The 16,952-nt window shown below is 40.8% G+C and overlaps 1 protein-coding gene across 1 annotated transcript in view; it reads right to left on the bottom strand.

The window, feature by feature from the left end:
* Positions 1–16,952, bottom strand: part of ENO4 (enolase 4) — a 1,153,105-nt gene that overhangs the window by 924,897 nt on the left and 211,256 nt on the right. Inside the window, exon 2 of the mRNA XM_044055968.1 lies at positions 2,975–3,103. Coding sequence (XP_043911903.1) covers positions 2,975–3,103 — 129 coding nt within the window. The remainder of the gene's footprint in view (positions 1–2,974; positions 3,104–16,952) is intronic.

Genomic DNA, 16,952 nt, shown 5'->3' with positions numbered 1-16,952 from the left:
ATAAACCCCTATGTCACTAGATGGGTTGCAAACTGGCTCAAGGACAGAACCCACATAGTTATAATTGCTGGAGCCATGTCAGACTCCAAACCTGTTACAAGCGGTGTCCCACAAGGCTCAGTCCTGGGACCTCTCTTGTTCGGTATATATTTCTCGGAGGTACAGGCCAACACGGAAGGACTGTGACTGACCAAGTTCGCAGATGACTGCAAACTGGGCACCATAATCGACTCTCCAGCTGACACAAGCATCCTCCAAAAGGGCCTAATAGAAACAGACAACTGGTGCCAGATCCATGGCCTCAAGCTAAACACCAAAAAGTGTATAGTCATCCCCTTTGGCAAAAACAAAGTGCCCACAGATTACCACATAGGTGGTAATCCATTAAGTACGGAAGAAGTAATTAGGGACCTGGGGACCCAAGTTGATAGCAATCTCTCATTTGACAACCACGTGGCCAAAGTGGTTAGAAAAACATTTTATATAGCCCACCTAATCATGAAGGGATTCACATCTAGATCAGGGGAGGTCATCGTGCCTCTTTACTCATCCCTCATCAGGCCCATAATTGAGTACAATGCCCCTTTTGGGATGTACCTTACCAGACACCTGCAGCAAGTGGAAAGACCCCAAAAGTACCTCACCAAGAGGATCAAAGGGCTCAAACAGATGCCATATGCTGCCCGGTTAAAGAAACTCCAGCTCTACTCAGAGGCAATCTGTGCCTGACGTATAAAGCCATGTCCAACCCAGAATTAATGGACATGCTGCACCTCAGAAAATCCAAATCCCATCGAGCTACGTGCTCGAGAGACTTGAACCTCAGCACTGAAATAAATAGGACATGCTGGAGGGTCAGATTCATAACCCAGAGGCTCCCTTCATTCTGGAATAAAATCCCAGTCCAGGTTAGGCAGAGTCCCTCATTGACTCTCTTCAAGAGGAATCTTGATGAGTGGATGGGAGATCATAGGTTTACCCCGGGTATCACTTCTGTGTCACTGTTAGACAGAGGCACAGTATACTAACCTCGAAAAAGGGCATAGCAAAATTAATTTAAAATGGGTGGCGAAAGCCAAACACACTCTGGCTAGGCTTATACATGCCCTAGGGCAGATAGCCTAGTATGAACCTATAATTCCTTACTAAGCAAACATAACTTTACTCTGCCATAACAGCATACTGGTTTCGGCTTAATTAGCCTTCATCAGTCCTTCAATACCTACAAACAATGTTACAAGACTTAAATACACACTTCTTACAAATGACTGGTCTCTTACAAATTCTCATTAAGTCCAGGAGGAAACAAAGCTCCGAGCCTAATAATCCAACTTTCTCTTTATTATTTAACATGGTGTGCCAGCTTCCTTTATTTTCCCTGTTTAACACAATCTTATCAATAATAACAAAATAAACCAGTGCATTTTTATGCTGTAAAGTATGTTTATATAAAGCAATGGATCCTCTGGCACATCAAATGTCACTAAGATGAAAAGTTTTTGTTCAGACCATCACTGGACTATAGGTTATGGAAAAAATGTGAAATGCACCTTATAACGTTTTGAACCTCATAGCTTCTGGGGGATTAGTGGCCCCTAGACTCTCAACATAATTAAATTCTTTCCTGCACAGTTAGTATAGTAAACTACAGTCTTGGCTAGTTAGATTGTGATGCAATTATGCAGGAAAAGGCTGGCAAGTAACACAAAGTGCAATAATACAAAACAAAATCAGTCTGGGAAGAGATGGGAGGGAAAATAGGGGAGAAATGGGTTGTATGCCAGGGTGACAGCAGACAGCCAGAGTGGGGATTACCATGGAATTATTTGCCTAGAGATCCCTATCATCTAAGGCTGCCCATGCAGTCACTGTATATGACATTTAAAAACTTGTGCTTCTGGATATGGCTTGCTAAAAGGGATGTAGCTACCCTGAGACAAGGGGTGTGTTTTTATTATGCAGATGGCATGGCTTATTTGTCAGGAAATGGAATTTTGCAAAGGTGGCAACCCTAGCTATATTAGTTTTAAGGGACTATCTCAAGCAACTCCCAGTGCTCTGTGGACATAGTCACTGGACCAGCATAAGCAATAAGAGACTAATATCTGAAAAGCTAACAGGGAAGAAGACAAGATAAGGCTACAAAACCCTAATATGATTCGCTGTATAGTTATACTCCCCAGATGATTAAGTATTAGGGTTAACATCGCTGTATTAACGTTCGGCACTAATAATGTGACCATTACTGTGCGATTCTGAGAATTTCACTCTCAACATTGAGAGTGTGCTATCCTGGGCATTTCTTTTTTTCTCTAAGGTAGTGTAATCTCAGAGTTGACTGTGATTCGCAATCGAATGATTAAGATGTTTTGTGACCACTGTATTCTGAGTCAATCAAAAAACTTTTAAGAAGCCATGAGGTTCATTTGGAAGATTTCTAATTTCTAGGAATCAAAAGCACCAATATTTTTTATGATGAACAGTGGACAGGGGACAGAAAAATGTAAGCAGCAGAAAAGACCATAGTGTCACATAGGTTGAATGTGCTCTCCTAACCCAGTGTGTGTTTGACGTGACATGTCTTAGTATGAGGCGCAGTCACCCCCTACTGTAGGAATGAGTCAAAAGAAGTAATGTTGAGTTTTGGATGTTTGAAGATGATGTCCAAACAGTTGCCCACCTCAGAAGACCTTCAAAGTTATTGCTTACATTTTCAGAAGTTAACAGAAATAAATAATATGAGAGAAAGTGTCTGTTGTGGTTTACAATAACTGGCATGAGCATTTATTGAATCATAAAAGGTGACATCAGTTATGCAGCTCATACAACTAACTTATTGACAAAGCCTTGTAAAATAAAAACACATACCAGCAGATCTGAATGGTTTTGAATATATCTGAGCATTATATTTTTAAAGGCCAAATGCAAGACATTTTTTCCATCAAATTCACATTCAAAAAGGATTCATACATACCTTTTCATGGTTTTTAACTGTACAAAGTATTTCTACTTGTACCACTGGTTGTCCCTTGCCATCCAGCATTTCTTTTCCTCTAATTTTACTTATCAAAGAAGGCTTTGAATACTCAGAGAAGTAGTTTGCCTGGAAAAAGAAATTTTCTTAGCACCAATATTTTGGAAAGACATTTGATATTCAAAGTTAATCTGCCATAATAAAAACAGAAAGTGCATTAAATATCAATATAATCAAGTGTTTTGAGTTATTATATTTATATTTCAAGAAAGCAAGCTTAATTGCACACAGCAACACTCATAAAAACAGCGATACATTAAGCCCCCAAAGGTAGCTGCCATAGACAGAGTATAGTTGTATTAGTTAATCAATGCAGCAGTGGAAGTTATACAAAAAGATGTCTGCAGCAGGACAATAAGTGGATTTTCTACACCTTATATCCATTTTTTAATTTTCAAGTAGCATTAGTTTTTCTTTGGTAATGCTAGTCTCATATAGGCACTGATTTTATATCTCTGGCTCTTAATGTATATAAAAGTTTGCTGTTTCATTTCAGTTTTTCCAGCACACTATATGCAACAGTCCAACTCATGTGTAACTATATACAGCTATGCTAGTCTTTCTATAGATTTCCTGTAAAAAGGCTGTATTTAAACCTTTCATGATTGTCTTTAGTGTAGTGTCACAGTTTGATATACTGTATGGGAAAGAAAAATATCATATTTTGATTCACTGAGGCCATTCCTGAACACAGTTAATAAAATGCTTGTTAAACATCTATAGCTGGCTTTTTTACTAAACTTGTACATTGTTATGTTTTCCATGTCTCCACTACCCCAATACAGTCTTATTGCAGCCACAAAAATATCTGGGCAAATTAACTCAGGATTAAGTAAAGAAATTCATTTTCATTTATTTGTTTGTTTATTTATTTTACATTTGTTGACTGAGACAGTGCAATTGAGCAGACACCACACCAGCATTAAACAGAGTTTAAATGGTTATTCACTGATCTCCTTTTGTTATGACAAACATAATAAACCTCTCATGGCACAATAAGAGCACATACTACTAGGGCAGTAGCTACATCAGCAATATACTTTAGAAATACTTCTGTACAAGATATTTTTGGAACGGCCTCATAGACTACTGTCCATACCTTTCCAAACCAATAAACTTTGGAAACACAGTCCAGAGTAGGAAGCTTTTTGCCATGGCTGTGCTACAAGGGATCCTTCACCTACCATGAGTAATATAACACTACTTAGTGATCTACCAAAATGTTATGATTTGCCATTTACAGTGGCCTTACCAAAATAAGATAGAACAGTTATGTAAAGGTACTTATGATAACAGTAAATGTTCAAGGACAGGTCATTAAAACTATAGAGCTACCCTCCCTTCTTTTCGCTAAGAATATTGAATGTAGTTTCATTTTAGCTTTCCTAAAGGTTGCTAAGCAATTACATTTTCTAAGTAAATAAAACAGCATGTTTTATTTTATACAAAGAATATCGACTTACTGCAAACAGACATCTCCATAACAGTCAGAAGGGTTTCAGGGAACAGAAGAAGACTACTAGCAAAGTTGGCTATTTATCAGTGTCTTCCACGCCAAGCAAGGTTCCATAGAGTGCTGGTGTCATACTACTGCCAGCCCTCAATAGGAAAAGAGAACACCTGAAGAAAACTATGTCCAGAAAAGAATCATACTTGAGTTGGACAAACAACTCCAGAAAAGTGCTTCACAACTAAGACTGCAAGCCACTCACAATATCAACATAAACACCAATGGTAAAGATCAAACAGATGCCTGGAACTCAGGAAAGAAAAACAGTACTATAACTAAAATCAAGCAGCTATTTAATAAAAAATTGTAAGTGCTTTCATCCCAATAAATTGTAACAGGACTTCATCAGAGATAAAACCAGATGTCATTATTTACTATTGCAGTGGTATGTCCTTGAAGATTTGGAAATCTACATTTTTGGTGCAGCCTCTGTGTTTACCTTCTCTGGAACACCAAAAAAGAATAGAAAACAAATGCCAGGACACAGATTTGCCATCACACAGCTTAGTGGATGTCTGATTACTGAGAAACTGTTGTGAAATAATAATGCTCACCTCTACATGAATTTCAAAAATTTCCACGGTCTCCTGCAGCAATGATTCTATTAGACATCTACTGTTATAGTAAGTGCCTTACCACAACTCTACTTTCTGTGAAATAGTTTATTCCTCTTCATGTTTCCCCATTCCCTGTTCTTATATTGAAGTTATCCTATGCAGCTCCTGCGGTATTTCACAGAACTTTGTTGCGCTTCCACTATGAGTGGATGAAAGCAAAGGCACCAAAAGTAGGTATCCCTGAACTGCATTCACTGAAAAATTGAACTGAAAACTGCTGAAAAATTAAAAGTTATGTACTCAACACAACTAGGCATCTGTGTTGTCCATTTTCATTCTTCCGTAATGTATGAGTTTGATCCAGCTCGGACTCATATACCATAATTCAGATCCAGCTCTTGAATTCTTCCATCTGCCCATAATGCCCTACTCCATCCCCATTGTCTCAGATTGGGTTTGCTGACCTATCTCCTCATTGTTAAACAGGAACAGGCATAGACAGATAGAAAAGGATAGGGCTCAAATCTGGAACTATAGGTTCCAAACACAGTCTACTAGGTCTCTCTAGAAGAAAAGAATGGGCGATGGATGAGAGGGGATTTGAGGAAGAATAAAAATGGACAACACAGATGCCTAATTATGGTGAGTACATAACTTTTAAATCTGATGTTGTCCTTTTCATTGTTCCTCAGCAGAAGGGACAGAGTCACCAACTATGTTGATCTTGGGTGACCGTCATGGAAGAATATTCCAGAGTACAATCAAACTAAAGGCAGGTCTGTTTCTGAAAATGATATCCAGTTTGTAATGAGAAGCAAAAGTATGAGCACTGAACCATGTAGCTGCTCAACAAATATCATCAATCATATTCTTGACCAAAAAGCAGATGAAGTAGCCATGGACCTGGTTGAATGAGCTTGGGGAGGTTTAGGTAATGCTAACCTTTTTGACAGCAAATCCATGAGCTAGTCTATAATCAATTTGGCTAGGATAACTTTAGAAACTGGATGTTCCAGGTGATGTGATGAGAAAGAAACTAAAAGTTGGTCTGATGTTCTAAATTGTCTTATCCCCTGAAGGTAAAAAATGTAGTTGTATGTGCACATCAAGGAAATATAGCATGAGCTCTCCTTAATGGAAAAATTTGGAAAGAAAACTAGTAAGTGAATGGATTGGTTGATGTTATTTTCAGAAGCCACTTTAGGTAAAAAAGAAGGGTTGGCCTGTAAGGAAACCCTATCTTTATGAAAAAAACAAACAAACAAAAAAAAACATTAGGAGCTTTAGACGAAAGAGCCTGGAGTTCAGATATTCTTTCTAGAGAAGTTATAGCTGCTAAGAAAACAGTCTTACAAGACAGAAATTTAGATCTGATCTGTCTGACTGTTCAAAAGGTTTTTTTGTTAAACCTTCAAGCACTGCTGTTAGATGCCAAGGCAGTGATGGATCTTTTATCGGAGGCCTCAGAAAAAAAGGCCTTTCATAAAAACTTTACACATTCTAGAGGAAGCCAAGGAAAAGGAGTTGTTCCCTGTGTGAAAATTAAAAATTGCTGCCAACTGAAGCTTAATTGTAGAGAAACTAGCTCCTTTTTTAAAATGAGTTGTCAAAAACTGAAGTATAGCAGAAATTGGTGCAGAAAAGGGGTCTGTTTCCTTATCTGACGCCCAAATGGAGTGCCTCTTCCATTTGGTCTTGTAAACTCTTTTGGTAGAATCTTTTTGAGAAGCCAAAATAACGTCATGTACAGGGGAAAGACTGTAACTATTAAAGGAAGTGGAGAAACCATGCGGTTAGTCTGAGGGCCTGAATGTTTGGGTGTTGAATCACTGATGGATGAGAGAAGAGATTCTAAGTAGGCTCCAGTATGCATGGGGGATAAAGGTGAGACCACAGAAAGGGGAAACATACTTGCCTAAGCCAGAAGGGGGCATAAGGATTACTTACTGCTTGTGAGATACCTTCGGCTGTGTGAGAGATTAACCTCACTGAAGCGTTTTATATAGATAAAAGAGTGGCCAGTTGAGAGGATGTCCTTTTGAAATCCTCAGCAGACATGGCCTCGGAGAGAGAATTTGAAAGTTCTTTGGTCAAATCCCTCTGTAGTCTATTAAAGTGTGCCAGATAGTTTAGTGGCCTCAGAGCAAAGGTGGCTGAGGCAAACACTTGCTTTCCAAATCAATCTGTTAGGTGGATGGACAGAAGAGCTCTGTTCTGCTAGTTCTTTCTTAGTGGCTGTTGCCACCACCATAGCATCAACTGGGACTCCTTTGTTCCAGTGGGGTCTGTCTGTAGGCAGGACCAAAAACCTGTTGGGGTGTTTAGGGATGGGCTTGACCATATCCATCTCCTTCTTTGCTTGATGTGAAACCAGATCAATAAGTTCAACCACCGGGGGATCACCCAAGACCTATACAGGCCAGAACCAGAAGCCTCCAATAACAGAGACTCTTCCAGTGAGGAATTTTGAAATGAACAACCACCTTTCTGTTTCAGGATCACTAAAATATCTCCAAAGGAGATGTCATCTGGTGATGACCTAGGGGATCCCTCTCCTTCATCAAAATTAGTATCCTCCATGAGAGACTCCATGGGGAAGTATAGGGCTCTCATTTTGCATGTTCACTTCCAGTGTACCTCCTCTGTGGGGTGTTCTGGAGAGGTATTGGAAGAGAGAGAAAGTTCTTCCACTTGAACTGGCTGGATACTTATTGGAACTGACCATCCCTGTGGAATAAGCCTGACTGACTCAGAGCTCAGAACTGATGAGAGAAAAGGGATAGGATCTGAAACATTTGAAGATGGTTCTCTTTGGAGACAAAAAGCCCTTTCTACCACCTCGAAAGCCAATGGACCAGGAGAAGCTTCGACTCACCCTTCTGGAGCCAAAGCTCCTGAAGAAGGTAGATCTAGGCCACCCTTGAATCAAAGCCTTGGGTGGGACTGAATCTGAACTGTCCAGGGCAGAGACTCTGAGGGGGGGGTGGGTCCAACAAAATCAGAGCCAAACCTGTACCCTCAGATCCAATGCCGACACTTAGTCTCTGAGACCAGTTCTGATCTGAGGGTGTTGAAGCAGGACCAGTCAAGGAAACAGATGGAGTGGAGGAAGAAACTTCCCTCAGATCTGACACAGAACCTCTCTGAGATCTTGGATCCTGGGACTATAAAACCACTGGACAGATTGGAGAAGGAGACAGGATGGGCTTTGAAGTGACAGCCATACTCACGGATCCAACAGGGGATGGAGCTTGTAAGACCTCCATCTGCAGCTGAGCTCTGAGGAACTTTCACATCATCCTATCCACATTTGCTTTCAACAATCTTCTGGAGGACCTAGAGGAACTAGTGGATGGGGGCCTAGAATTGTTCCTTGGAGTTTGAAGGAGCTGAGCAGACAAAGTGGGCAAAATTGGCTTAATGGAATATTCTGGAGTTGCACTCCTAAAGGAAGTACCCAGCTTCGGATCTGATGACTTAGGATCGGGGGGGGGGGACTGTGGGACTTATCATGATAATGGTCAGAGCTGAAACCTTAGGATACAAAGGCACTGGATGTGACATTGGATCTGAGATTTTTCTGTTTTTAACAGTGGCTCTAAAGTAGCTCTGAGGAAGACTTGGGGGACTTTGATGGAAAGCATCTGCAATGCTCCAAAGGGTTTTGAGCACATGAAGAAGCAGTAGAAGGAAGAAGACCCATTAAACTGAGTTTATTCCATCTATCTGCCAAGGCTGTCGGATTAAAGGTAGAGCAATTTTTAAAAGACATGTTCAAGTGCCCGGCCACAAGGTAATAAACGTACCTTGTGGGCATCTGCCCACAAGAAGTGCATTTTTTCAATCCTGTAGGTTTGTCCAACATGATAAAAAGAAGACAGGGGACAAAAACTTAAGCAGAGAGTAATAGTAAACAAACAGCAATTTTTTTTTTTTTAGAAGAAATAGAAAAAAGGAAAAAGGAAATTACCAGCAATGGTAATAGAGGCAAATACTCTACAAAATGAAGGTTAAAGAGAAATACCAACACATATGGTAAATAAAGATATTAACAAATAGGATAGAAAAAAGAGAAAAAGGGTTTTCTAACAACCAGCAAAAACTACAGGGAGGTTATTCAAACGGCTACAAAGAAAAATGAATAATTAGAATTTGAAAAACTCACAAATTATCTCCTATAACAGCTCAAGGGTGGAACCTGCATCTGTTTGCAGAGCTGGCAAATAAAATCTGAGGCAATGGGGATGGAGTAAGGATTATGGGTAGAGGGAGGAGCTCGACAGCTTGATCCGAAGTCTGGTATATCCATCCGAGTCAGATCAGAGGAGGGGATCCAATCCCATACATTGAGGAAGAATGAGAAGGACAACATCAGATCACTTTTTAAAGTGTTTTGCAGAGGCAAACTCTTCATATCCTCCAAACCTATATATATATATATATATATATATATATATACACACACACACACACACACACACACACACACACACACACACACACACACACACCAACACCATAGTCACACTAATTTGAAGAAGGGGGAAATTCCGCCCAAAAAGGGCATCATTGACAGCACAAATTGCCAGTGATTTCCTGTGAAGGAAACACTGGTCATTGGCAGGTTGAACCTCAAGCACTTGATGCTCGAGCATTTAATCTTCATCCACCAGTACGTTAAAGCTTTCTTGCTATGCATACTGATAAAATTAGTTTGAGATCAATTGTTGCCTCTCATGTTTTAAATATCCAAACCTCTTCATAAGTGTTGGCAAAATGTATGGGGATCTGTGTCAGTTTCCTTCAGAAACAACCATATCTTTTTTCTTATAACAAATTAGTTTTGTACCTGGTGGCACAATGATGAGGCATTTGAAATCACTGACTCACATCACTTGGATGTCTAGTTCGTTTGGTGACTGCAGTGCCTTCTGTGCGGAGTCTATTTGACCTGATAGACTCTGATTTGGTTTTTGATGTGGTCTCTGGTTTCCTAATATATTGAGAGGTATGACAGTAGATTGACTTCCTACATCACACTCATTTCTTGCCAAGACTGATTCTAACTCCTTATGGCCCTATATAGGATAAATAGGCATTGTAAAATTAACATCCTGAACAGGATAAAGAGGCATTGTAAAATTAATGAATGAATAATTTGTCCCCACTACATTTACCCCATGATGGAAGGTTGCTTGCTTTTATCATTTTAAAACCATTTATTGCTTCAGGCAAATCTACTAGGCTGTACCTGTACTCAAGAATTGTTTTCATATCAGTACTGGGATAATTATTTTAGTGTTTTTAAAGCCCTTGTCAACAGAACTTGCTTCTCCCCAAGATATTCTTTGTTGTTTTTGCAATTTTTATCAAATGATATTTTAATTTTTACTAAATAAATGTAATCCTAAAAACAGAATTTGCTGTTTGTTTTCTGTAGTTCCTGTTATAGGTGTAATATTCAGCTTAGAGGAGAAGAAGATTTTAATCAGGGTGTTTTTTTAGATCATGCTGATTGTTCTCAGCATTTTGACAGCAATGTTGCTTAAACATAACTGTCTTGTATTTAGTTCTTACAGGTTCATAGGTTAGTACTAGGCTAACTGCCCTTGTGAGCCATTGTAAGTCTAGCCAATTATCCCTTGTGAGACTCAAACCCTGCACCTTGTGTTTGTAAGGCAACCACTTTAACCATTAGGCCACCTGCGTGTGTGTGCGTGTGTGTGTGTGTGTGTGTGTGTGTGTGTGTGTGTGTGTGTGTGTGTGTGTGTGTGTAGTTTCGAGTTCTGGGATTTTCGATAATGTCAGCGTTCGATAAGATAAACTTTCATTTATCTAATATAGACCCTATATATATATATAATTTATTTATTTATTTAAATTTGTTGACCGGGAGTGTCCGACTGGACATGGGTCCATTTTCAGCGGAGGCCCGGGGAGAAAAGCTCCACAGTAAAATAAACAGACAGTAGTTACATTGGATTACATAGTGATTAACAATTTAACATAGAAATTACTTACAACATATTTACAGATGAAGAACATAGTACATCAGTAGACAACTAGAATCTTTATCTGTGAAGTACATAACAGGCATTAACAAATGTAACAATGAGAAGTTCCTGCTGTATAATAAGTACTAGGCTTATGAGCATCTGAGCTTGCTATCATCAAGGTAGTTAGTGGAGGTGAAAGAAAGGTAGTAGTTGGATGGGGTGGATGATATTAGAGTGGGAGTTGCAAGGGCATAGCCAGCATGTTTTTAGGTGTGCTTTTAATAAAGTTTTGAAGTTGGTGCATGATGGTACGGAGGTAATTGTGGGTGGGAGTGAGTTCCATAATTTGGCTATGGCAAGAGAATAGTGCTTCACCAGCAGAGTTATTGGCTTTAGTGATCTGCAAGTGATTTTTGTTGCTGGATCTTAGTGGTCTGGTGGTGCGATAGGGTTGGAGTAGATTCTAGAGGGATGGGACATTTAGTGGATGGTTTACTAGTTTGTGGGCGAGTGAGAGTTGATACCACTGAAGGAGGTGAGGGAGTTCAAGCCAGCCCAGTTCAGCAAGTGAGAGACAGTGGTGACTACGGTAGGATGCCCCTGTGGTGAATTTTGCGATTTTGTTGTAGCAGGTCTCTAGCTTGTTTAGATCACATTGCCTTAGGTTGGTATATACTGGAGAGGCATAAAGTAGGGTAGAGATAAGGTGGGAATTTGCTATTGAAATCTTTGCTGCTTTGGTGAGAAATTGTTTATTTCTGTATAATGCTCCTAGTATTTTGTGGACTTTTTTTATGGTCATGGATATGTGAATGTCAAATTTTAGTTTACTGTCTATTTCCACTCCTAGCAATTTGGTGTGTTCAGTTGGGTATATAGTGGTGTTGTCTTTTGCTGTGATGTTAAAGTGAGAGTTGTTTTGAGTATGTTTGGTGGGTTGGAAGATGAGTAGTTATTTTTGTTTGGGTTGAGTATTAATTGGGCATTGGATAACCATGTTTCAACAGAGGAAAAGGCTTCCTGTGTGACTTTTTGCAGTTTGGGTAGGGACTGGGCTGAGCAGATGATGGTAGAGTCATCTGCGTATTGGATGAGTGTGCCATGTTTGGTGGCAGAGGCTAGATTATTGGTGTAAACAGAGAAAAGTAGGGGTCCAAGGATGGATCCTTGGGGAACCCTTATGGAGACAGGTAGTTGGGGAGATATGTCATTCTGCCATACAACGGATTGTTGGCGGTCAGACAGGTAACTTTGAAACCAGTTGGTGACTGATTGTGAGAAGGATATGTTATTGAGGACAGAGATAAGTTGTTTGTGTGGGACCATGTCAAATGCTTTAGATAGGTCTAGGAAAGTAGCAGAGAAGAGATAGCCATTGTTTTTATGCTGAAGGATAGTGTTTGTAAAGGAGAGTAAGGCAGTGGTGGTGCTATGGTTTGGTCGGAAACCATGCTGAGTACTGGAAAGGAGGTTGTTAGTAAGGAGGTAGTGTAAGACCTGAGAGTGTATGCATCTCTCTAGTATTTTGGAGAGTGGAGAGAGAATAGCTATGGGGTGGTAATTGGTTAGTTCTGCAGAGGGTCCGCCTTTGTGGAGGGGAATTATATGTGAGACTTTCCACAATGCGGGAATGTAACTTTCTGACAGAGATCGGTTAATCAAGATGGATACTGGGTAGGCCAGAGCATCAGCTGCGATTTGTAGGTATTTACTTGGGAGGTTGTCTGCTGCTAATTTGGTGGGTTTAAGTTTAGTTAAGAGTTTTTTTATGTTGGAGGTAGGTACAGGAGAAAAAGAGAAGGCAGTGGGGAGATTACTAGTTGAAGGTGTGGGTTGGAGGGAGGGTTGTGTTGTTTAGCTAGTGATAGTATGGTTTGGGTGAAGTGTGTGTTGAATGAGGTAGCAATATTTTCTGAGGAGTGAGGGATGTTAGGAGGAGGGGTACTGACTTTACCTGGGTGGAGGATGGAGTTTATGGAGGACCAGAATTGTTTGGGGCTGTGTTGTGAGGAGTCTAGGGCAGACTGGTAGTATTGGCATTTGTCCCGTTTTATTAGCTTTTTGACTCTATTGCGTAGTTCTAGGAATTTATGTCTAGCTGCGGGGGTTTTGGTTTTGCGCCAGTGCTCCCAGGCTTTATCCCTGTTTTTCATTTCTGACTTAGTGGTTTTCTGTAGCCATGGGGAGGGTTGTGCTTTGGTTCTGGAAAATCTTATGGGGGCATGGTAATTAAGGATGTTCAGGAAGGTAGTATTAAAAGATTCAACTGCGTCATCTAGACTGAGGTACTTTAGAGCATGCCAGTTACATTCTTTGAGGGATGAGATGAATGTGAGTGGGTTAAAGTTTATTTTTTACGTATTTGACGATAGATGACAGGTTTAGCTTGGTACAGGTATTTTTGAGTAGGAATGTTGGGGAGTGATCACTGAGGCTATCTGATAAGCAGCCTGTTATATATGACTGGGGTTCTTACTGACTAGTATCCAATCCAGGGTAGGGTGCTTGCTGGAGTGTTTATTTATCCTTGTTGGTGACTGGACTAGTTGGGTGAAGCCATGAAGGTGTACATGATGGGTTGGATTGTTGCCAGAACAGGATTGCCAGTCAATATTGTAATCACCTAAGATGATAGTTTCTTGGGGGAGATGGTAGGTAGACCAGCTGAGGAGGTTTTCTAATGGAGGGATGTTTTGGCCAGGTGGGAAGTAGCATCCAGTTATGTTGATGGTTTTGTTTCGGTTAATTTTGAGGTTGGTATATATTATTTCTTCATTGCCTATTTGTGGAGCTGATGATTTTAAGATCTGTATGTTTAGATGTTGTTTAAATATTACAGCTACACCACCTCCTTTTTTGTTTAGCCGGTCTACTCTTAGTATGCCGTAACCTGTAGGGAGTATTTGCTCACTGGTAATGTGAGGTTTTAGCCAGGTTTCTGTCAGGACGACTATATCTGGGGAGTATAAGTCTATGGTGGCATGGAGTTCATGGACTTTGTTGGATATACTTCTAATATTTAGGCTTAGTAGAAGGAAGTCACTTGGCTTTCTACTGGCTGTAATATGGGAGAAGTTGTGGTTTCTAGTCTGATTATGAGGATTGGGGTTGGAGATGGTAGGGCCAGGGTTGGGGTGGATGTCTCCACTTAGGGCTAGTTTTGATATGCATGAGATTATTAGTTTTCTCAGTTTTTGAATGTGTTTGTTTATAAGGGAAATTTTATGATTGTTCTCTGTGGGTAATAGGTATGGTGGGAGGGTTACTATGTTAAGTTGTAGGGATGCTTTACGTTTGAGTAATATAGTTGGTAGAATATATGGGAGGTGCATAGGGATGGTTCTTGAGCTGGTGGGAGGGGAGCTGAGTATGGGTGAGACATGGGTGGTGGTGTGAGTAGTAGTACAGTGGTAGTGGTTGAGTGGGGGAATGATGGAGCTTTGGTAGGATGTAAGATATGCAAGGAGAGTGCATGCAGTGAGCAAAGGAAAGGTATGCTTATACATGTCAGTTGAGGAGGTGTGATAGTAGAGGGAATATGGAGGAGGTAGTGTTGGGTTAGCGCTGTGGTTGGCTATTGGAAAGATGGGAGGGGTTTGAGTGCAATAAAGGTGGGAACACTGGGGGCGGGAGGAAATAGGGCGCAGGGCGGGGAGTGAAGCGGGTAGAGACCCTGTTAGGTTCTTGTATGAGGGGCTGGAAACAATCACAAAGCAAGACAAGTATGTGTTAAGAACAATCACAATTGACCAAGGACTGCTCTGAAACTGTAAGTCTTGTCTTAATTTCTCAGGTGGAAAACCAGGATAATCTAGTATCAGTAGGCTACTGTGGTATAGTTTAAATAAACAAACACACAGTATTGATCAGTTATGGATACTATTTGCTAACAGAAGGGAATAAGAGAAAGTGGAAGATGTGTGTGGTGGTGGTGGGGCTGCTTACAGCCAAAGCACAGTGCTCTCCAGGGGAAAATGAAGATTGGCTCAAACAGTTAGACACATACTCAAAGTTAACTGTAGCTGTTTGCAGACGGTTCAGACCCGATATATATATCTACACACACAAATATATAAAACAGACAATTATATCAATTTTAATTTAATATTTTTTAATAACAAGAAAAATTAAAAACTTAATCTAAACACATTTAATCAAACCACATTTTGTCTAAAATTTCATATACAGTAAATACTACTACAAAAGCTTTTTTGCAGGGAACAAGCTCACTTGCACCTCTCACATCCCTTACTTAAATATGAAAACTCCATATTTTCACAAACACAGAGTAAAAAGAAAACACCAAGACACAAGAGCAGCGGCAGTTAAACTATTCAGGCCATCTAAATTCCACTCTTCGAATTTTCCCTTAGAACTACCTTCCTCGAGCTGTACTGCTGATCTAACCAGCATATCCTATAACTGAAAAGTTCATCTCTACTTGATTCCCAAGTAGACTATTCTCTATCTGTAAAGCCTAGCACTTACTCCTACAGTACTTGCACCTTGATAAAGCACTCTTATTATAGATAGTACCCCACCAGCCTAAAACCCACTTCCCGGAGTCCTTTGAAAGTCTCTTTATCTACTACTTCTAGTATGTCGAGGGATCAGTTGCTAGTGTCCTCTCCAGCTCAACTGGTGAACCTGGGAATATTGAGGCAATGTTACAATTGCCTCATGTACACAGACAATCCTCTCCTTCTCCCACAAAACACAAATACATGCGAGAGATGCAACTATACGGCCAAACTGGAGGCTGAGCTCTCTCAACATAGGACTGGCAAGACCAGACAGGAGGAGAAGGTAACCACACACAATACATACCCAGTCACACATGGTACCATCACAACTTCAAATCATAAATATACTCACACAAAGACATACTCGGAGGCTCTGATCAAAAATTTACCAAAACAGCAGAGGCCACCAAAGCAGACACCCAAACAACTACCACCTCACGACCCAACACATGCAACACATAGACCACACAGTCAGAGTGTCAAACAGTCACAGCCCTTAAGGCCAAACAAAATGCCAGACACACTTGTCATTGGTGATTCCATAGTCAGACACACTGACGTCCCGCTCACCAGACTGAGTAAGGAGAAGGTCACAGTAAGCTGCCTGTCGGGCGCTAGAATCCACCACATAACGCAAGCACTCAGGTCTCTCAACAGCAGGTACAAGTGACTCAGTCATTGTCCACGCTGGTGTCAGCGACCTGAGACGCACCTCCTTGGACTACATGAAAAGGGACATCGAGGAGCTCTCTGATTATGTAGCCCAGGCAGGTATGACCCTGACCTTGAGCAGTATCCTACCTTCACCTAGAATGATGCCACAATACAGTGATAAGATGATCAGCTTTAATAATTGGCTTAAATTCTGGTGTCATTCAAAGGGATCCAATGTCTGTCTGCCTGGGATGACATGCTGGACAAGCCACGCTGCTTAAGGGACGGCTTACACCTGTCACCCTGGGCTTCCGGATATTGGCAAAGGCTCTTGCCACCCCATAGTGCCTTTTTAGGCAAGGCTCAAATTCTAAACCTACCACCCTAGAACACCAAAAGGAAAAAACTAAGGGTAATGCTGCTCAATGCCTGAAGTCTCACTCTCAAGATGCACGGACTCGAGGCCCTTCTCAATATGGAGAACATCGATGTCTGTGCTGTGACAGAAACCTGGTTCAAGGCTCCTGAGAGCACCCCAGCACTAACAGGTTTCACCTCATATCATGCGTTCCGGCCCCAAAAGCCGGACAACACCAAGAAAGGAGGGGGGGTGTCGATATTCATAAAGGACACCCACACCCCAAGGTTGGTGGCAATGCACGATGCATCGGAGACCAT

This window comes from Protopterus annectens, chromosome 14.part0 (assembly GCF_019279795.1).
Source record: "Protopterus annectens isolate FY-2018-M chromosome 14.part0, PAN1.0, whole genome shotgun sequence".
Classification (NCBI taxonomy): Eukaryota; Metazoa; Chordata; order Ceratodontiformes; family Protopteridae; genus Protopterus; species Protopterus annectens.
This window is presented reverse-complemented; position numbering and strand designations above follow the sequence as displayed.